At 43.0% G+C, this 22731-nt stretch overlaps 2 protein-coding genes across 3 annotated transcripts in view; one reads left to right on the top strand and one right to left on the bottom strand.

Annotated features, from left to right (window-relative positions):
• The window catches only part of GLUD1 (glutamate dehydrogenase 1), a 55406-nt gene extending 51242 nt beyond the window's left edge, over positions 1-4164 (bottom strand). Inside the window, exon 1 of the mRNA XM_075000106.1 lies at positions 3605-4164. Coding sequence (XP_074856207.1) covers positions 3605-4025 — 421 coding nt within the window. The 5' untranslated portion in view covers positions 4026-4164. The remainder of the gene's footprint in view (positions 1-3604) is intronic.
• SHLD2 (shieldin complex subunit 2) overlaps positions 3877-22731 on the top strand; it is a 57917-nt gene continuing 39062 nt past the window's right edge. Inside the window, exon 1 of one of the 2 annotated variants that reach the window (XM_075000098.1) lies at positions 3877-4013. The gene's annotated coding sequence lies outside the window, so the exon portion shown is untranslated. Of the gene's footprint in view, positions 4014-4254; positions 4333-22731 lie in introns of those variants that run through there. The other variant, XM_075000099.1, reaches the window with a different exon arrangement.

Here is a 22731-nt window from a genome sequence, read left to right as displayed (position 1 = left end):
ATCTGCACTAGGAGCACATGCACATGGGGCATTGTGGAACACCTTCTGAAAGGCAGCAATGGTTGATAGATACAATGCAGTCTCTACACCGACTCTGTGGCAAGCTAAGTGCTATGCTTCCTGAAGAGGTGGAATTAAATATGCAGAGTGGGAGCTATATTTTAGATTTAGCTTACGTCTACCTAACCCTGTAGAGAAGGCCAGGCCTCAAACAAAGTTACAACAATAGAGACACTGACTTCACATAGATTAAGCCATTGTCCGTAGGAGAGGAGCTCTGTGTTTCATGTTCTCATTTCCTACTCCTAAGTCAGTAGAAAGGCACAGCTTGAAACACAGGATAAAGAAAAACGTATTTTAGAGACAATGTGGATAATATTCTGTCACCCTGGTATACACTACAAACTTACATTTGTATAAATAAGTTGCTCAGGGGTATGGAATACTTCCTGTTGGTTTACCAAGTGTCTTCAATAAGTACCACACTAGCGAGTGGGCCACTGCTGCTTCAAGTGTACACAAGCCCTTATTGGAGAAACTTGTGTTGCTGAAAGAAATTAGCTTTTCTTCAGTTCTGGGAAGAGTACCAGGAGTGTCACAGCTATTAGAAAATGGAACAGATTATTGGACCTAAAGTAGGTAATATCTGTCCTAAGGGGCCATTTATGGTGGCCCTTTAGTCCTTCTGCAAGCATTGGCAAATGAAAAGGAATAGGGGATTACAGATGATTGCAAACACACACAATACAATGTCTTTATTAAGATGAGGTTTTTAGTGTCCAGCAATGTTATGAATTAAAGCTCTTGTGCTCATCTTTTGAAGTTGTGCACATTTTCTTTGACGGCAAGGATTGGGTAGGACCCAGAGCCTGGACTCCTCCCCAAGCCTGAATGTCTACATCATAAGTAGAGTCTCATCACTCAAGTTGTGTGAGCCCAAATCAGCCGACACATTGGTGTTGGAACTGCAGCAGTGATATACAGAGTTAAAAACTATCTGTACCACAAAACAGGAAAAACTTCCTCTTGACAGACTGAGGCTCTTAAAGAATCAAAATCCTAAACATAATTCCAAGTCATACTTAGACAGTACCCGTACTCAATGCTTTATAAGATGAGTAAGTGTTCTTAGCATGCCCTGGATTTTTTTCTAGTAGATACAAAGAGAAGCTTCATTACAATTTAACATGTAGTGGTGTGTTCTGTGTTATTACAATTTCAGGTATCCAGAAAAGGTAAGGTGTTTCGTTTGAAGGCCTATACACATCTGCAATCTCAGAGTAACTGTTTTGAAAGACTGTGCACCTAATGCAGTGTATTGTCCTGACTGGCCTAGGCTGGGACGTCTAACTCAGTTTTCCAAGTGGATATAATACTGAGTCCTTAATGATGTCTAGAAGTCTTGCTGCATGTGCTCCCATCCTGGAAGTATTAGGAATACATGACTATCTTGTATTGTGCCTTGGGGCGGGACAAACCTTCCAGTTCCCTTACAAAGGTGTGATCCTGGTGGCACACATGCCTCCCTTCTTTTCCTAGAAGGCCACTAGTTATTAGCTTCTTCTGCACCTCTACCTAGAAATTTGTCCAACTGGCTCTTCTACTGTCTGGTTTGGAGGTGGATTTGGTATCAGATCAATATACATATTATAATTGTAACATGTATTGAAACAGCTTTGACATTATAATGTTTTCAAGTCATCTATTGGATTCCCCTACTTCTCAATTCATAATTGGACAGTGTAAACATACATAGTTACTCAGATTTTAATATGCATTTTGCTAATATTTGAGATCTACTGAGAACTTCTTTGGGGAACTGTTCAGTACATTCTTGGGGGTGAGAACGATAATCTTTGCAAGACAAAGCTGCATGGTGTTGGATCTCTGACACCAGCATATAACCTATCAGATCTTCTAAACACACTAGAAAAGTTAGTGAAAGTACCCCAACATTTCAGGGGTTAAGCAGTCATTTAAGTATTAACAAGAACTGAAGTCCCCCTAGTTTCCTCCTCAATAAGGACAGAAATATGGTACTAAAATTATTTTCTCTTGTACATGGTGCTTATCAAGTTCTAGGTGTCCCACTGATGTAAGCTAAGTTCCTCCTCTTCCACACATTGAAATTTTTGTTACAAGTTTAAAGAGGAAAGCATATGCTTTAAATGACCTGCAGTTGGAATAGAGGATTTCAACCTGTACTTACTTAAATTCAACACCCTCAGGACCTGATCAGTGCTGAACAAGAGAATTGGTCAGACCACAGGAGGTCAATATTGTCTAGCACATTGCCAACACGTCCACTGTTTACTGGGCTTTTAGACATTTAGGAGTAAATTACCATTAAACAACAGCACAGAATCCTGAGAGCCAGGACTGGTGACGAAAAACAAACTTTATAGGACCACAGGAAGCTTGGCCACACCCATGATAAGTGGTTGTTCAGCTAACTAAAACCATGCTAGATTTCAGATCTCACTAGAAAAGAGTCTCGGACTACAGAGATTCAACCTGTGTGTGTGTACACATGCATGTGCACACACACTTACATTGTACTTTATTTTGACAGGCATGTGGCTGGGCTGGGACAGAGATGGGACTTGAGGGTCTGTGGTAAAGCTCTCTCCGCACCCTTGGAGGAACTGCAGGGTTATCACTGTTGGATGTGCAGTACTTGTCACATGGTTTCCCCTTTCCCGGCACCCTGCTAGCTATATATGAGTTTTGTATCTTTTTGTATGGAGCCAACACAAGCTGAGGAATGGAAAAATGACTGCCATACTCCTTTCAGAAGGTATAGTCCTAGCTGTGAAGTGTAGAAGGGAGTCTGGTTACCCCTACAGTGAATATGTTGCTGGCCATGTTTGGTGCAGGTGGTAACTAGTGAGGAATTATAGCTTCCCACTCTGCTTAAAGTAGAGGAGAACTCTTCCACTTTCTGGAGCTAGTTAAGCGGTGATCTCCAATAGCTGCCCCGTCCTCCTTAGGTGGTGCAGCAAAAGCTTCCCCCCCCACCACCACCATTTTGCTGTCCTTTAATCACTGGTCTGTTGGACGCAGTGCTAGCTGTGTATGAATGGGACATAAAAAGACTCTCCCCTACTTTGTAAAAGCTTAGCAGCTACCTACAAAGGTAGAGTAATACAGCGTAGGCTCCGGATATATGAGGGGTGCTTGCCGCTGCTCCCTGATTAACAGGGTGCCTACGGATATTTTTGTTGCTTTTAAGTGGCGATGCCCATTTACGCATACATTGACGTGCATAAAAATATTCTGCATATGGATGGAAAATATTAGAGGAAGCAGCGGTGCCGACTACCTCTGAAAACCTCTCACCAGCCTTGCAGAGAATGCCCCATGTATGTGTGGCACTGCGCGTGTCTCTGGGGCTGAGCCGGCGGGCTGTCAAGGTGCTAGCCGCCTGTAGGGCAGGGCAGGGCAGGGCAGGGCAGGGCAGCTCTCCCCTCCCCTGCAGTGGGTGCAGCGCTGACTGCATGACTGGCCAGAGGGTGCGGAGCCGGCTGCGCGCGGGAGATGCGAGCGTGCCCGCAGCAGGTGGGGCGCTAGCAGCGCGAGAGAGAGCGGGGGGTGCGGAGCTCACCTCCCTTGCAGGGGGTGCGGTGCTGGCTGTGCTGCGCCCGGTAACCCTCGATCACCTCCCACTCGCCGTTGTCGCGTTTGATGGGGAAGGAGACGCTGAGCACGTGGTTGCAGGGCTTGATGATGCGCAGGATGCCGCGGACGCGGTGGCGCCGCTCCTCCAGGCTCTCCCGCGAGCGCAGCCCCTCCACCAGCTTGTCCTCCACGATGCCGGCGCCGCGGTCGAAGAAGCCCTCCACCATCTTGAAGAAGTTGGGGTCGTCGTCCTCCTGCTCCGCCTCGCTGTAGCGCCGCCGCTGCGCGAACCCCCCACTGGGGCCACCCCACAGGGCTGTCCCCACCGCCGCGCCGGGCTCCGCGCCCGCCAGCACCGAGGCGGCCCCGGCGCGGGCCGCCAGCAGCTCCCCCAGGTAACGGTACATAGCGGCAGCGACCGCGGGGCGGGAAGCGTCGGCGCGCAGGGAGCGGCTCTCAGCGCAGAGTCGGTGCGGAGAGCACTCACCCCGCGCGGCCCCACGACACACTCGAGGCGGCCTGTCTCCGTCGCCGCCTTTAAATGGCCCCGGGGGGGGGGGAGGGGGCGAGGCCGCCGGGGCCGCGGGTCACCGACGCCTCCCTGCCGCGCCTGCGCACTCGCCTCGCCCGGAGCTCCTCAGCCCTCTTGGCTCAGCAGCAAGAAGCTGGGCGCGGCATCAGCCCGGCCGCAGCCACTTTCCCGCGAGGCTCGCGGTGGGTGTCGGTGCGCATGCGCGTCGGGAGCTAGGCTGGCTTGGCCCGTAGCCCGGCCGCGGTCCGTGAGCGGGAGGTTACAGGGTGTCCGCTAGTAGCGGCGGCTTGGGCGGCTGCGGGCTGGTCGCTTCTCCCGCCTGCAGGCCCGCGGTGCATGGGGATGGGTGTCGTGCGGGAGAGGAGCCAGCCCGCCCTGTGAGCTGCGGGGCCCCGGCCCTCTCTTCCGCTCCCAGGCACCGCGGGCTGGGCTGGGCTGCAGTCCCGCCGCGCACCGCGGGCCTTTACTGCCTGCCAGCCCGCGGGGGGCGATGAGCCTGGCCGCCCCAGGGCCTTAGCCGAGCCCCAAGTTTTACCTCTCTTAAAGCTGTTTGTTCACAAAATCGGACCTGAAGGGACAGAAGTGTCTTAACCGAGTGCCCCCGAGAGGAACAGGGCTCGTTTGTTCCTTCGTTTCTACCATCTAACTTCAAAAATAAATACACGGCTCTGTAAATATTGGTCTGACATTTATGTGTCTGGTATATAGAGCCGGATAAACAAGGGGTATGAAATGTTTCTAAGCGTTTCACTAGTGCTTTTAATGCAGCCTGGTGTAAAACTTACTAGGCAAATATTTAGGTGAGTTGAAACACCCCCACCCCCAGAATACCTCTGATTCCCCCAGCATACACAGACCCCCCAGCTGAGAACTTTCGTTTTAGCTTACACTGGTGACAAGTTCTAGTGCATTGCTTATCTGCCCTTATACCGACACTCTGCTGCAGGTAATACACAGCTCAACACCCTACTGTCTTCCTTAACTTTGGATACTCTTTCCCTTGCCTGCCTGGCCTGGGCTTGTCACCAGGTGACATGGAAAGCCCTGCTTTCTAATGCTGTCAGTGACATTCGTGATGGTTTAGATGGGGAGCCAAGAGTAGAGCAGACATGCAGAGGTAGGGCTCAACTAATGTACTGATTTTTAACCAATAACAAGAATTCCCCTAGAACCTTTACAGACTTAAAAAAAATTATTAGGTCATGAACTTTTTGTCCATAAGACCCATTTTTTTCAGATTAGAGTTTAAGGTGCTATATGACTTATTTTTTTAACTGTGTGAGACAGTAGTGTTGCGTGTTTTGCAAGGGTGTCATTTCAGAAAAAAATGGTGCCACTGTGTAGGCTTATATATGATTATGTGACATCCTGCACAGTCCTAGGGGAGGAAATAGGCCCCACAGACCTATGAACATTTTTCCCTTGTCCGTAGGAAATTATGCCTTTGTTTTTCTGATTCATTTTTGGTGTGAAAATATCCTTTCTAAATAGGAGTCAGGAGAGAAAACATGAGTGGAAATATTTATATTTTCATTTGATTTCTAGTTACAGATTAATAGAAATTTAGTTTAATTCAAGATAATTTTGGCCAGAGTGTACTATCCCTTTTCCAGGCAAATATGCTGCTTTTGAGCAGTGGGAACAGTGACATTTGTCTATCTAGGGTAGATATGCTAATCTCAAAACTCTTCAAGCATGCACTGTAGATAAGTTACTAGCAGATGTACCTGGCATTGCTTGGGTCTTTACCTGAAGTAATTTTTTGAAAATATATGAAAAATGTACATGCTTTTTTTTCAATGAACATGTTAAGCAAAATAAAGAAAAATGAAGGCTGTAGTGAGGAGTCAGGGGTCAGGGGGCAGAAGATGGGTGGGTTACAGGAGAGGACTGGGAGGCTTGGTGGGGGAGCTCAATGCAGGGTGTGCTGTTGTAGGGTGTGCTCAATGCAGGGAAGTGCAGAAGTTAGGGCAGGGGGCTGCTTGTGGCAGCAAGGGTGGCACTGCTATGGCAGCAGCTCCTGTCAGGGGGTCAGGGCAGTGCTTCCTGGCTAGCAGCTCCTGAGGGGGCCTGAGCCAGCAACTCCTGCTGCTATGGGCACCCCCTGCCCTGCAGCTTGCCTGAGAGGAGCTCCCTGTGTGCAGGTACTCCAGTATGGGCTTTGTTTGGGGCCGTGCCTCCTCCCACTGCCCTGCAGCCTGTTGGGGAGGGGGATGGTGGTCTGAGGCTGGCCCTGGCCTCTAGCTAGTCCTGCAGCTAGTCTGTGTGGAAGGTGATGCTTTAGGCACTGCCTGGCCTCCAGCAGACCCTCCATCTTGCAGCCTGTTTGGTTCGGTGCTCTGGGACTGGCCAGACTTTGGGGGGGGGGTTGCCCCTCGCCTCCAATGCCCCTCCCCGCATCCTACAGGCTGTTGTGGGGGAGTGGAAGCTTTGGGGCTGCCCTTTCCTTCAGGAGTCCCTTCCCCCCCACTCAGTCTGTAGGCTGTCAATGTGGGGGCAAGGCTCTGAGAGTGGCCCTGCACTCCACCGGCCTCTCCATGGCCTGCAGGCTGCCTGGGGTGGGGGTCAAGCTTGGGGGCTGTCTCCTTCCAAATGCTCCCCCCACAGTCTGCTGACTGTCTGGGATGCAGGGAAAGTCAGACTTCTAGGGAATGAGCCCTCTCCAGCTGCTCCCTCCATGGTCTGCAGGATGTCTGGGCAAGGCCAGTCACTGGGGGCGGGGGGCTGCCCCTCCCTTTCTTCTTTAAAGACCTCCAAGACTTTTCATAAGCTGGGTGTTGCGGTAATGATTTCGTTGCTTTCAAGGAGAGATGTACTCTGAAACAGGCTTATCAGAACAGTATTCATTGCACAGTACTATTAATCTTGTGCCTTTCCTCAGTGAATTAGCTTCACAATCAGGAATTAATTGAAAGCAAAATAAACTGATCATTACTGAATTTTCAGGAGGTTTGGATTTGGAGCCAGATCTGGGCTTTAATTTTCATGGTTGTCTCTCCTGAAAACACTCCTCTGAAGCAATTGTTATAAGCATTTTACAGATGGAGAAAATGTAGCACAAATATAATTGTTTAGTCAAACTGTACAGTGCGTCACTGACAGAACTGGGGAACAGAAACATGAGACTGAACTTTTCTCATACAAGCAACGAGTAATTTCTGTTGTTGTCATGGGAATTACTTGGACCTTGCTTCAGGAGATTCAAAAGGGCCTGGGAGTGCTCTTTATTGAGTTCATACTTTGTGCTTGAAGCTGTAGTTGAACCAAGAATTGCTCTATTTTTGTACAGGAATTTTGCCTGCGTTCTTTATATGGGAGGAGTAGAGGGGAAATACTATCTTACACATCTTGAAGTTTTTAGACGAATTACCAACAATGTTAGGTTCTCTTTTGGTCACATTTGTGTTGCTGTGGCTTCTCTGTCCAATTCACAAGTTGCGGTGTGTTGTGACGTAATTTGTGTTTTAGTTGTTTGTCCTTTTTGTTGAAAATCTGTTTATATAAATGATATATGTCATGTATACTACAGTAAACCCTTGAAATACACGGCTTCAAGTTGTGCTTAACTTGCATTAAAGTGAGTTACACACAACTTGAAGCTGTGGCTGTCAGCCTGCCCTTCTCCCTATGGCTGGGGGAAGGCAGGGAGAAGCAGCCAGGAAACTGACCACCCCCAGTAGGCTGTTCAGTTTCCCGGGTTCTACAAGTGGCAGGGAGCTGGGAACCAAGCGGTAGCCTATTCCTGGCTCCCCACCCCAGCTTGTGCTAAAATTTGAGTTACACGGGACATTGCAGGAGCGCAACCCCCACTAACTCGAGGTTTTGCTGTATTTATTTATTCAATAGGAAGCAAGACTAAGAGGGAAAACAACTGAAGATGGCAATTTTTCAAAAAAACATTATTAAGAGTACAAGAAAAAATATTCCACTGCATAGACAAGAATAAGTGTAGTAAGATACCACACTGGCTTAAGCAGGAAATCTTGAGTGATCTAAAAATCCAAAAGGAGCCCTATAAAAAGTGGAAAATTGGTCAAATAATAAAAGATGACTGTAAACAAAGGCACAAAACAAGCTCAATTTATCTAGAGATATAAAAACTAAAACAAAAACATTCCACAGACATTAGATGCAGAAGACCACGGGCAGGGTAGGTTTGTTTCTCAATTAAGTGGAAAAAACAATAATAGAAAATGGGGAAATGGCAGAGGTGCTTAACGACTTTTCTGTTTTGAGCAGGGTTGGTGGTGATTGGATTTCTGCAATAGTGAATAGTGGAGAAAAGGTGGTAGGTTGAGAAGTTAAAATAGGGAAAGAACAAGTTAAAAATTACTTCTAAATGTTTGTCTTCAATTACCATGGCATGATGAAATGCATCCTACAATACTGTCATAGCCGATTTGAGGAGGTATCTGAGCCATTGCGTATCTTTGGAAAGTCATGGAAGACAGGAAAGATTCTAGAAGGATGGAAATGAGCAAATATAGTGCCCATCTATAAAAAGGGGAATAAGGAGAACCCAGGAAACTACAGAGCAGACACCTTAACTTCAGTGCCAGAAAAGATAATTGAGCAAATAATTAAGGGATCCACTTGCAAACATTGGGAAGATAACAAGGTAATAAGTAACAATCAGTAGGGATTTGTCAAGCACAAATCATGTCAAACCAACCTGGTAGCTTTCTTAGATAGGATAACAAGCTTTGTGGATAGTGGTAGATGTGGTACACCTAGACTTTAATAAAGCATTTCGTACAGTTTCACCTGACCTTCTTATTATCAATAAATTAGGGAAATACAGTGTAGATGAGATTATCATAAGGTAGGTGCATAACTGGTTGGGTAAATGTTTTCAGACAGTGGTTATGAATGGTTCACAGTCATGGTGGAAGAGACCATCAATCAAACAAGTGGTGTTCTGCAGGGATCAGTTTAGGGACCAGTCCTGTTCAATATCTTCATAAACTGTTTAGATAATGGCATAGAGAGTATGCTTATAATGTTTGTGGGTGAGAGGTTGCAAGCGCATTGGAGCATAGGGTTATAATTCAGAGTGACCTGGACAAACTGGAGAAATAGTCTGAGGTAAGTGGGATGAAGTCCAATAAGGACAAAGACAAAGTACACCACTTAGGGAAGAACAATCAGTTTCACACCCACAAAATGGGAAGTGACTGTGGACCCCAAGCTAAATATAGATCAACAGTGTGACCCTGTTGCAAAAAACAAAACAAAACATCATTTTGGGATGCATTAACAGTAGTGTCCTAAGCAAGACATGAGAAGTAATTCTTCCACTCTACTCTGCACTGATTAGGCCTTAGCTGGAATATCGTGTCCAGTTCTAGGCATCACATTGGAGGAAAAATGTGGAGAAATGCAGGAAGGTCCAGAGGAGAGCAACAAAAATGATTGATGGTCTAGAAAATCTGACCTATGAAGGAGGATTGAAAGAATTAGATTTGTTTAGTTTGGAAAAGAGAAGACAGAGGGGACATAACAGCTTTCAAGCATAGGTTGGACCTCTCCAATCTGGAACTCTCTCATTGGTGAGCTCCATATTCCAGCATGACTTTAGTTAGCCAGATGACCATTTGTCATGGGTGTGGCCAAGTTGCCCATGGTCCCAAAAAATTTGTTTACTGTCACCAGTCTCGGCTTTCAGTGTTCTGTGCAGTTGTTTAGCTGTAATTTACCCCAAATGTCTTCTAAGAGCGCAGTAAGCGGTGGAAGTGTTGATAGTGTGCTAGAAAATATCGACCTCCCATCATCTGGCAAAGTCTCTTGTCTGATGCCAGTCAGGTCCCGAGGGTGCCAGACAAGAGAGAGGTTCAACCTATACTTAGAAGAAGGTTGTTACAAAGAGGAGAGAGAAGAATAATTCTCCTTAACCACTGAGGGTAGGACAAGAAGCAAAGGGGTTAAATTGCAGCAAAGAGGTTTAGGTTGAACATTATGAAGAACTTCCTAACTGGCACAGTTGTCAAGCAGTGGAATAAACTGTCGAGGGAGGTAGGGGAATCTCCATGGTTGGAGATATTTAAGATCAAGTTAGATGATCTAGATCAGGGGCCAGCAACTTGTGGCTCTAGAGCCACTTGCAGCTGTTTAAGGAGTTAGTTGCGTCTCCAGGCACTGCCGCTGCAGAATCCTTGTGACTCCCTGCCCTGCTGCCGCTGAAATAATGGAACACAATTTAATTGGTTTAATGGCTGGCAGGGTGATGGGAGGGATCTGGCCATTAAACCAATTAAATTTATTTCCATTATTTCAGTAGTGGCAGGGTGGGGGAATTTCTAAGCTCATGAGAGGGGTGGCTGAGTCTACCCCAGCTAGAGCCATGCAGCCCTGCTGAGAAGGAGGTAGTGGCTGCAGAGGAGCAGCGGCAGTGCACACAGCTGGAGGAGCTCATCAGCAGATGCAGGTTAATCCTGGGGGTGAAGGGGTGGGTTTGGGGCTGAGAGGGGTTAAGCCTGGGGACAGTGGGGCAGGATGGAGGGTAAAGCTTGGAGATAGGGAGGTGGATTTTGGAGCAGAGATGGGTAAAGCCTGGAGATGGGGGGCAGGTGTATGGGCCGCGGGGGTGGCATGGAGTGTTAATGCAAACATTGCTCCTTCCTATTTAAGAGCCCGTCCCCAGTCACAGCATTTTCTTGTCCTTGTTTTCGGTCCAATCTAGGGCTGAAAGTAACTTAAACTTTCTAACTGGTACAAATCATTGTGTGTGCACTGTTCTTAAAATAGGGGTTACAAAAAGTACGTTTTGATGTTATTTATTAAGGACTGTCTCTTATTCACGTGCACTGCGGTTCTTGAAGTATTGATTTTTGTAACCGAATTTGAAAAAAATGGCACTTCTCGCTATTTTGGTTACAGACCCCTGATCTAGATGGTGCTTGGTCCTTCTGTGAGTGCGGAAGACAGGACTCAGTGACCTCCTGAGGTCCCTTCCAGCTCTAGTATTCTAAAAGTCTATGGCAGAAGAGAGGAAGTAAATTAATAGAAGAGATTTTTACAAAGTAGTCTCCTGGGTGAGTCTATGTATGGGAGAGTTAGAGACGGATCAAAATGTAATAGGCCCGTTCACTTTTTCCCGTAGATATATGCTTCAGAATATCTGAGGATTAGAAAGAGCTGCTAAGTAATACATATAAATGTTATTTCACATGGTTTAAGCCATTGAATAGAAGAGCAAAGCTACAGTACCATATTAGTACTGCATAGGAGACACACTTACAGACTGGATATTGCCTTTGGTGCCAAATGAGTGTTTCTCAAACGGGTACACAGAGGTTTTTCCAGGAGAGATATTAACTCATTTAGATACTTGTCTGCTTCTATAGCAGACTACATTTAACAAAAACTATGAAGTGAAGTCGGTATGAACTAAAATTTCATGCAATGGCATATTTATATGGCTACTACACAGCAGAATGTAAGTATAATATAGATTTATTTTATAACTATATTGTAAAAAAGAGAACAAATTTTCAATAATAGCGTGCTGTGGCATTTGGATTTTATGCTTGATATTTGTAAACAAGTAGTTTTTAAGTGAGATGAAACTTGGTTACCCAACCAAAACAGATTCCTGAAAAAGGTACAGTGAGGAACAGTTGAGAATTACTGTACTAGATTGCCAATAGATTTAATTACTTTATTAGAAACAGTTTATGTAGAGACGAGTTTCTGTTTTGTCTCTGGTGCATTTTGAGACTTTTTTATGCACTAGGCACTGCTTTTTATCATTTTAATGATTTACGGTGAGCAAAAGAAATTGAAACATGTATTTTATCCATATAGCAAGTTAAACCAGTAAGTGAAATGTTGGTGTGGTTTCATAAAAGTTGCTTTTGTACTACTGCTAGCCTCTAGTCAACAGGGATTTCTCAGTATCAAGTTTGTTTGCTGAGAGCTGACAACATGCTTGTCACTGTACAGAACATTTGAGAAGACAGTTCTTTAGAGGCAAATGTAAGATAGCATACAATATTTTTTATCCTGAGGTTTTATCGGTTGTCCACGGCTGAAGAGTAGGTATCTCAAGGTGAGGACGTGGTGGTCTGTAATTCTCAAGTGACCGTGAGTATTTCGTTGCGAGTGGACAGCTAGAGAATGACTTAACTCACACCTTTTGTACCTATGAAGATGATAGAGGCCTTTGTGGTCATAAGGACAGCCATTTTGGGTCAGACCACTGGTCCATCTAGCCTAGTATCCTGTATTCCAAGAGTGGCCAATGCCAGGTACTTCAGAGGGAAATAAATAGAACAGGTTATCCTCAATCACCCATTTTCCACCTTCTGACAAAACTGAGGTATGGGACACATCCCTACCAGCAGAAGATATATTTTGTTAGGGAAACTTGTACCAGTACCCTAAACAAAATAAATGCCAGCAAAATGACACTCTTGACAGTATCACTACAACTATACTAAGGCTTTTGTAAGGATATCTATGCCAGGTAGGAGTGTGATTTTTTTTTTTTTTTTTTTGTGTCAGACACCTAATTTTCAGTAGTATGCCAGCAAAACTTTTAAATGTGGGCCAGATCAAAGATATCAACAGTCTTCAATGCATGAAGCTGACAATCGGCTGTTTTGCTTAATGGAGAAAAATACAGTGACGTTATTGTGAAAATAAAATCAAGTGCATTTGTTTCAACAACATTTGTGTCACTGCCTAGGAGCTCAGAGTTTAGTTTAAATTTAGAAGAAAAGCAAAAAGAAGTGGGGCTAATTTCATCTAAAATTTAAAAGGGCACCTTTAGCACAGTCATCTGTGGTGACAGTTTCTCAGTTACCTGTTTTCTGTTAAAACTTAACTAGTTTGCCAAACTAGTATCCATCCACATAACTGGAAGATAAAAGTGCACTAATCTTCCATTCTGAAGGGCAACAAAACCACCTAATTCAAAACTGAGGTTTTGGAAAATTTTGTCTCATAATGTGCACTTCTTGTATGAGAAAAGAGCACCTTGATACTTTTTTTTTCTTGAAGACTTGATACAAAGCACAGTCAAAGATTTGAACATTTCATCTCTCCTCCCCGCCGTACGTATTTCAGTTGTTTCACTGACTTTTTACCTTTATCTCTTATTCTCTGAAAGGTCACTGCTCTAAAGGATTTTTAACTCATGTTATTTGTAGTGGTTGCTGTATGCTCATGTCTCTTTAATTATTTGTGCTGGATGTATTGCAAAACAAAAATCAATAACACTTTTTCTTTTCAAAAGGAAAAATCCTGCAAGTGACACTACAGGATTCAGCAAAGGCATTGCTTAGTTGATGGCAATATAGCTACTCCTTTTAGGCTACGTCTACACGTGCAGGCTACATCGAAATAGCTTATTTCGATGTAGGGACATCGAAATAGTCTATTTTGATGAATAACGTCTACACGTCCTCCAGGGCTGGCAACATCGACATTCAACTTCGACGTTGGGCAGCACCACATCGAAATAGGCACTGTGAGGGAACGTCTACACGCCAAAGTAGCACACATCGAAATAAGGGTGCCAGCAACAGCTGCAGACAGGGTCACAGGGCGGACTCAACAGCAAGCCGCTCCCTTAAAGGGCCCCTCCCAGACACAGTTGCACTAAACAACACAAGATCCACAGAGCCGACAACTGGTTGCAGACCCTGTGCATGCAGCATGGATCCCCAGCTGCCACAGCAGCAGCCAGAAGCCCTGGGCTAAGGGCTGCTGCACACGGTGAACATAGAGCCCCGCAGGGGCTGGAGAGAGAGCGTCTCTCAACCCCTCAGCTGATGGCTGCCATGGCGGACCCCGCTATTTCGATGTTGCGGGAGGCGGATCGTCTACACATGCCCTACTTCGATGTTCAACTTCGAAGTAGGGCACTATTCCCATCCCCTCATGGGGTTAGCGACTTCGAAGTCTCGCCACGTAACGTCGATTTCAACTTCGAAGTAGCGCCCAACACGTGTAGTCATGACGGGCGCTATTTCGAAGTTGGCGACACTATTTCGAAGTAGCGTGCACGTGTAGACGCGGCCTTAAAGACCAGTAAGAAGCCATTTCAGTTGTCTCTATGTAAACAATATTTAGATGTTTGAATATTCAAAACTCGTAGCATTATTCCCATAAAATATCCTTTTTAAATGATAGCAGAGAGAAAGCCGTGCTAGTCTATATACTGTCAAACAGAAAAAAGCAGTCAAGTAGCACTTTAAAGACTAACAAAATAATTTATTAGGTTATCTCTGTTACTATTCAACATGCAAGGCTCTACTTTTGGCTGTTTGGAACAGAGATCCATCAACTACATGAAAAAAACTCGCCCAGATCCAGACAGATATCATCTTTCTCTCCAAATACAAGAAAATGAACCTTGTGCCCAAGGGACTGACAGTGAAAAACCCAACCAATGTACTGCACCGACTACAGCGAGCATCTATGCAGCACACTCTAAGAAACTGAGGAACCACTTGATCAAAATCCTTTACAATAAACAAAAGATAATTAAAAATGAGCTCTCTACCTAATAAATTATTTTGTTAGTCTTTAAAGTGCTACTTGACTGCTTTTTTCCTTTTAAATGAATATTTGATGGGTCTACTATAGTTAATCTAACTGAAAATATCTAAAAAGTAAGTATATATATTTTTCAAGGACTATTTCCTATTCAGTAAGCTACTATAATGGTAAGATCACTGCCTGAAGGAGTTAAAGGAGTGATTCACAGTGATGTCAGCTTTAAACCCTGGGCTCTGTTTTCTGGACTGACTGTTCTTTTAGAATATGTGAAACTTCTGGGCATATACTGACACCACTGCCTGGTGCAAGTTTAAACTTGAACTTGCTGCTTATACTGCAAGAGTGCTATAAAATTCACTTGATGCAGTGTTAGAAGAGTTCCTTGTATAGAAAGTGTGTTTCTTTGGTGAAAACAAAGTTGTAAAAATATGCCCTTTTATGGCTGTGTGGCTATACTTTTATGGCTGTACTTCCCTAATGCCACTTAATTATCTGGAGCAAATCTGCTTTTATTAGCCAGTGTCAAAAATTAGATACAAAGTAGATAATTTTGAGGGAGGGAATTAATACTGTTAGAAATAAATGGCTTTTCCATGCATTTTTAATGTAGATTTGAATTTCAGTGAAAGGTGTAAGTACTTTTTACATGGAGCCAATTTCATTCTTTCTAGAAGAAGTACCTCACAGAAAAATAGTAATAGATGTAGATACTATCTAAGTGGGAAGACTGACATAGGTAGTGCGAAATAAATTCCACAATAGCTGTCCACAGAGGGGCTATGTCTGTACTAGCTCAAAACTTCAAAATGACCATGCAAATGGCCATTTTGAAGTTTACTAATGAAGCACCGAAATACATATTCAGCGCCTCATTAGAATGCTGGCAGCTGCGGCACTTCGAAATTGATGCGGCTGGCCACCTCACGGCTCGTCCAGATGGGGCTCCTTTTCGAAAGGACCCCGGCAACTTCAAAATCCCCTTATTCCTTAGGTCCTTTCAAAAAGGAGCCCCATCTGGACCAGCCTCGCAGTGGCGAGCCGCATGAATTTCGAAGTGCCGCGGCTGCCAACATTCTAATGAGGCGCTGAATATGTATTTCAGCACTTCATTAGTAAGCTTTCAAATGGTCATTTGCATGGCCATTTCAAAGTTTTGGACTGGTGTAGACACAGCCAGAATGTCCCTCAAGTGAACACTCTGTTGCAGAATAATTGCTATGCCTTATTACAGCAAAACTGAAATCAAGTCACTTGTATTCCACAATGGCATGTCCAGAGTAGCTGTTCTGGAATAACTTTACCAAGTGATTTTGTGGAGTAGTTAAGGTCATAATCTCTGTGCAAAGGCTTATATTTAATGGCTAGGTAAGAGGCATTGCGTTGGGGTGACAGACCATGGTGTTGGGATAAGGGAGGACAGGGATGACAAAGTTATGCAGTTTTGTAATGTGTGCACACAGAGGTTTTTGACTCCTTACTGTTTCTCACTGGCTGCTCCCCAGCAGAGCATCCAAAATCCTCTTTCCACTCCCTTCCAAGGGGCTTATCTATACTACCATGGATGACCAAGGTTGATCTGCCAGGGTGTAATTTCATGTGGGAATGAAATTGAGCTCTCAGGGGTCATAGTCAACCCTTGAACTCCTCACGAGAGACAAGGAGTAAGGAAGATTGAACGGAGAAACTCTCACATTGACCTTCCCCTGTTAAGACAGACAAGTTAGCTGACCATAAATATGTTGATTTTAGCTATGCAATAGATTTAGCTAAAATTGCATATCTGTGGTTGACTTCTGTGTCTAGTGATGGGACTGGTACTCTTCAGTGCTTTGCCCATGTGAGACGTGACTTAGTATGTTCAACAGATTTTCAAAATATGATCACCTGTGTGCTCTTACCTGGATTCCCCCTGCTGATACTTGTGTGCTCTTTTGGCATTGCATCTCTCTCCACAGGATGGCTCAGTTTGGGGGAGACAAAAAATAGGGTTACGCTACCTACCTTACCTCACTTGTGGTGCCAACATGAGCAGTCACTTTAGATCTTTGTAACGTGAGCCTTCCTTTCCTTTATTTGAACTCATGAGCAGGGACAGTTACTAGTGTTGATATTGAAAGGATTGTCATTGGGTATATGAATGCTTATTGAAATGAATAGTAAAAAAGAGGCAGCCGTGTTGGTCTGTATCCTAACAAAACAAAAAAGCAGTCCCATAGCACTTTAAAGACTAACAAATAATTCATTAGGTGATGAGCTTTCATGGGGCAGACCTGCTTGTTCAGATCTGGAGATAGTGCTGTACTGGAAATGTTGCTGAAAGTGAATTGGCATGATGACTGTGTAACACAGAGATCCAAAAACATTGAAATAAAACTGACAAATCAGATACATAGGAGAGAAAAAGGAAGTGAAGTGGAGGGAGGAGGTGAGTGAAAATTACTAACTATAAGTGTCTTGCCTGAGATCCACAACGAATATCAAAGATAGGGAAGCTGTCTTTGTAACGCATAAGGTAATTGCTGTCTCTGTTAAGACCAAGTTTCCAAGTATCAGATTTGAGCATAAACTGCAGTTCACATGTTTCCCTTTGTAATCTGGTGTTAGACTCTTTGTTGTAAGATGCATATTCTCAGGTCTTTAACAATATGGCCCACTCCACTGAAATGCTTACTGACAGGTTTATCTGTGTGAGTAGTACAAGTATGTACGTATGAATGGTACATCTTTCAGCTCTTCCCATGTTGCAGATGCAGGGAAAAGTCAGTGCTTTGGTTACACCTGTTTCACATACCTGAGGCTGTGTCAGCAGTCACAGCAGCTACACACCTTTTTTTTTTTTTTTTTAATTTATGTTTTACTTCCGGAGAACAAAAGGTCAACATGAGAGAGATGCCAATATGCCATGCAGCTATGTACAAGTTAAGTGCTAGCCCTGATCCCACTGGTTATGTGTACACGGCATGCAGCTCCCAGCAGGGTCATGAAAATGAGAGCACTCAATAATGCAAATGAAGAGTTAATTTGCAAAGCATGCACCTCATTTGCATACTCTCGCGTGATCGGTGTCCCAGCACAGACTGCTGTTGCCACAAAACAAGCCATGTGGACAGGGTTCTGTTGTTGAAAACCCCCTTCATCAACAGACCCTTATCCCTGATAAAAATGAGGGATAAGGGACTGTTGACAAGAGGGGTTTTGGTCGACAGAACCCTGTCTACATGGCTTCTTTTGTGGCGACAGCAGCCTCTGCCGGGACAGCCATCAAGTGAGAATATGCAAATAAAGTTTGCAATTTGCAAATGAGCACCTCATTTGCATTGTCAAGTGCCCTCATTTGCATGACCCTGTGGGCAGCAGCATGCCTTGTAGATGTACCCACTGAGACAAATCCCATAGTGATTTCTCACCCCTTCATTCCCACTGATTTTTTTTTCCTTGTAGCTGACCCATTACCTGACCAACCTAATATTCTTTCACTGTCTAGGACAGATTTATTTTTTCTCCGCTGCAGACTTAACTCCTACTTTGAACTGAACTTGAAAGTACAATAAACAATTAGTAAGAAGAAGACTTAAGTCCTTTTGCTCTGCAAGGGCAATAGAACTTCAGTTTGATCTTATCTTTGTTTAAACTGAAGCTGGGAAAAGCCAGGAAGTAACAGTAGACTAAAGATAAAATAAAGCACTGCCACCTTTTACAAGTGCTTGGAAAATTGTAATTTATCTATAAGGCACTTAACCAGACCAGGTCCAATCTTCAGCTGGGCTCAATCTGCATAGCTCCTTTTAAATATAATGGAACTATTCATGTTAGTAAAACCATCTTGAGTAAAGGGGTTCACATTGTGGGCTTAATCTATTGCCATCATGAAATCAAATCAAAGCTTCCAGTGCAATGACATTGGGTATTTTCACAAAATGTAATAAATAAGAACAATTAAGCTTTATACAGCACACCAATTTTTTTCCTATTGATCTCTTTTGATAGATTTCCACAAGAATTTTTTTAATTTACCGATTTTTGAAGATATTCTATGTTATAGATGATCTGGCAGATTTACCCAATGTTGCTCAGGTCCTCAATTTTTTTATAAGGCAAATGTACGTGCTTCATTTAAATTGCTGTGTCTTTCAAAAATAGTGTTTTTATTAAGTTTTAATTTCAGATTTCTTAAAAAGGGATTGTTAAAATTTATCTCAATTTTTTTTGTTAATTTTTTTAAAAATAGGAATTCCATTGAGTATTTTTTCTTCATTCCTATAAACGTGTATAATTTGCTATGCTTTAACAAAATAGGGATGTAGTCTATTTGGTTTCCAATAACATTTTTGTTTAGTTTCCAAACCTTAAGCATTGTTTTTTCTGTGTCAAAACAGAGCACTATTCCAAATTTCTCCATTTTTATCTTTTTTATGTAACTTTTGTAGGAAGCAATCCTGCCCAGGTTCATCCAATTTTTCTTGCTCATCTTGGTGCAGTCTCTTTCAACATTCATTCAGTTATATCAGTTTTGAGGTCTGTACTTGATTTGGTGATTTGCTGCATGAGGACGTAACATAAACGTAACTTTTAACTGGTTAACTAATTAAATGGGATTTAACCCTAATCCTAGCTCTTACTGTTCAGGAGTTTGTGATCAAACAGACAAACTGCCTGTTACATAGTAGATATTGAAACTTTCACCTGTGGTGGATGTATGTTTGTTTGAAATAGGGGAATAATCCTTCTGAATCAATATTGCAGCTGTGACTTATTTGAGAGACTTAAAGTTAGGCACCTAACTCCAATTACATTTCAGCTTGAGTCAGACCCCTTTAAAGGTTCCAGTCGTACGTCTGATGATTTACATACTAGTTTCAGTGCATTCAGAGATAGATAAATAGGCATGTATAGTGACTTTTACATTTATGTCATGATGTTTAGGATCTAGCTGTTTTAAACTGTAGATATTTAAAACTTCTTTGAATATTGTATTAGACAGGTCACAAATTTTTATAAATGCTAACAAATGGCATTGGCATAGTGGCTTCAGAAGAGTTTTTTTTTAAATGAGTGTCTCATTGTGTGGGATGGAATAAATAATGTAGTCTGTCAGATCTGATATGATAGCAGTTTCAATAATTCGTTGCAGGATATTGCAAATGCAAAACTTGCTGATGCAGTTACTGTTTTAATAGATCATTGACCTGTCAATCAGACTCTGACAACTTCAGAGATAAGAAGTTATGGTTCCATTGGTCTGTATGAGTACAGCACTCTTCTGCAAATGGAGAAGAGGTATAATCATTAACTGGAGTAATGGAGTGGGCTTTCAGGTTTCAGCTAGTACCTCTGAGGTTCAAGTCCTATTATCTTTAGTGTGATTAACTCTTTAGGCTGTGTGCACATAGCCAAAGTGTTTCGTAACTATGCATTAGGTCTATGACAGTGGTATATCAGGGGACGCTCGGATGGCTTTTTGATCATTTTTGTAAGTGTGCAGTGTTATTAATAAATTCTGTTTTGTTTTTCTGACTTATTTGAGTTCAAAACATGTAAAGAGAACTAGTACCCCACTATTGAAACTGAAGTAAATGAGTGATAGAGCTACCTACCAAAGAGAATTGTTTTAAAAGGCCACCCACGCACACAGGTTTACATAGATTTTTTTTCAGAACCTTATTAAAATATTGCATACCTTTCCAGATGGATATTGATTATGAAGAGTTCATTAGTGGTGTCAAAGTTCAGTGTGTTTGATCTAGTAAATCAGTTGAGTATTGCCAAAGCATATTGTTTTATTGTGGCATCACTAGAGGGAGTCATTCCATAGAACAAAGGCTGATAATGCTTCCATTTAACTTTCCAAAGTTCAAAAGAATGTAAGAAAAATTTCAGTGCAGGAAGCTTGAAATGAGATAGAATTTATTTTTTTATCTTACACAATCATAATCTGTAACATCTGCTGTTTAATTCCATGTTTGTGCTGTAATATATTTACTACAGAAAAAGAATAAGGATACAAGGTTCAAGGGAATATAGAGGGTAGATGGTGTAAAATGAGGCTAAAAAGTAATGCTTTCATACAAGAGACTATCTGAATTTACATGCAGATATGTGGATTTATCGGCAAAGATGAGAGGGAAAAATGGAGAAGAAATGTGACAGATTAATGAAAAGTCACTAAAACATTAGGTAACGGAGAGTTTGCCAGCCCATAGTAGAGACTTCTGATGTTTTGAAAAATGCTGTCCTCTGTCATTTAACAAAGTACAGACATCTTTAAAGCAGTGGTATATATGACATTCAGTATACATCATAATTTATTCTGAGTGCACTTTTCTGTACCAAATAATTTGTTTCAAAATAAGTAACTTGCTAGAGCAAATGACATCTTAATGTGAATAACATATTGTTGCTCTATTAAAAGTTGACAAAATCATCAGATCACGATCTTGTTAATCTACTTCAAGGAAAGTATTTCGTGTAATGTCTTAAGATGCCCCCATGCATGTATAGTCTTACATCCTGCCAACATTCCCAGTTTATTTCCCCATCTGCAGCTGGCTGATGCTTTTCTTCTTGACAATACTTTTGCTATTGCAGTAAACAAGTAAGGCAGTATGGCAGAAAGAGATTTAGGGGTTGGACCACAAGCTAAATATGAGTCAACAGTGTGATGCTGTTGCAAAAAAAGCAAACATGATTCTGAGATGCATTAACAAGTGTGTTGTGAGCAAGACACGAGAAGTCATTCTTCCGCTCTACTCTGCACTGGTTTGGCCTCAACTGGAGTATTGTGTCCAGTTCTGGGCACCACATTTCAAGAAAGATGTGGAGATATTAGAAAGGGTCCAGAAAAGAGCAACAAGAATGATCAAAGGTTTAGAGAACCTGACCTATGAAGAAAGGCTGAAAGAATTGGGCTTGTTTAGTTTGGAAAAAAGAAGATTGAAGGGGGACAGGATAGCAGTTTTCAGGTATCTAAAAGGGCATCATAAGGAGGAGGGAGAAAACTTGTTCTGCTTTTCCTCTGAGGATAGAACAAGAAGCAACGGGCTTAAACTGCAGCAAAGGAGGTTTAGGTTGGACATTAGGAAAAAGTTCCAAACTGTCAGGGTGGTCAAACACTGGAATAAATTGCCTAGGGAGTTTGTGGAATCTCCATCTCTGGAGATATTTAAGAACAGGTTAGATAGATGTCTATCAGGGATGGTCTAGACAGTACTTGGTCCTGCCATGGGGGCAGGGGCTTGACTTGATGACCTTTCAAGGTCCCTTCCAGTCCTAGTATTCTATGATTCTAATCCCTCTTTGTTTATGTAAGGCATGTGTACATTACTAGACCAGGTAATAAATGAGGCAGTAATACAGAAGCAGTTGTCTAAAGAAGAGAACTTGTTAAAATGGCTTTGAAAATACTGTAGTCGTGTATTTATATAGCATCTTGCATCTAAAGCAAAGTTTGACCGCTATGTGTGCTCCTATGGACCTATGTATAGAAGCCTATCACTTTTTCCACATGTGAACTCCTCCCAGAAGAAATTCAGGAACTTTCTTTATCAACCTTTTTCCTGTGTTCCGATGTAACCCACTTCCTTTACCACATTTGTCACAGGACCTGTTCATGCCCAACCTTTGAAGATGGGGCGATGACACAGTAGCCTTACAGTTATATCACTCAGGTCATGCCCAACAACCCAGATCACCTGTTCTAGTGGCTAGAGGCATAGTCAGTACACCTCAGTTCTTCATTGCAGGGCAGTGTGGCCACAGTCAATTTTTATGAGCTCCTACTCATAGGCTGTGTGGCCCACTGGCCAGAGTTAATAGGTTTCAGCTCGTATTCTCCATGGCCAGAGTAAATATGCCTTAGCTGTGAATCACAGTACTTTGTGACAGGAGGGAGTAGCTAACTCAGGCCCTTATCAGTGGTGGAGCGGCCTACCACAGGTCATCAGGGAATCTTTCTCTCATGTATCCCAAGGCATATACACACAAATTTATAAGCAGTAAGCACAGTTATTTAAAACTGAGCTATTTAACCCACAACAAACCAAAAGAAGTATGTAATCATATTGCTGTAAACCTTGTCCTCC

The sequence above is a fragment of the Carettochelys insculpta genome, chromosome 7 (genome assembly GCF_033958435.1).
Source record: "Carettochelys insculpta isolate YL-2023 chromosome 7, ASM3395843v1, whole genome shotgun sequence".
Lineage (NCBI taxonomy): Eukaryota > Metazoa > Chordata > Testudines > Carettochelyidae > Carettochelys > Carettochelys insculpta.
The sequence above is the reverse complement of the archived record's forward strand: the minus strand, read 5'-3'. Positions and strand labels throughout refer to the sequence as shown.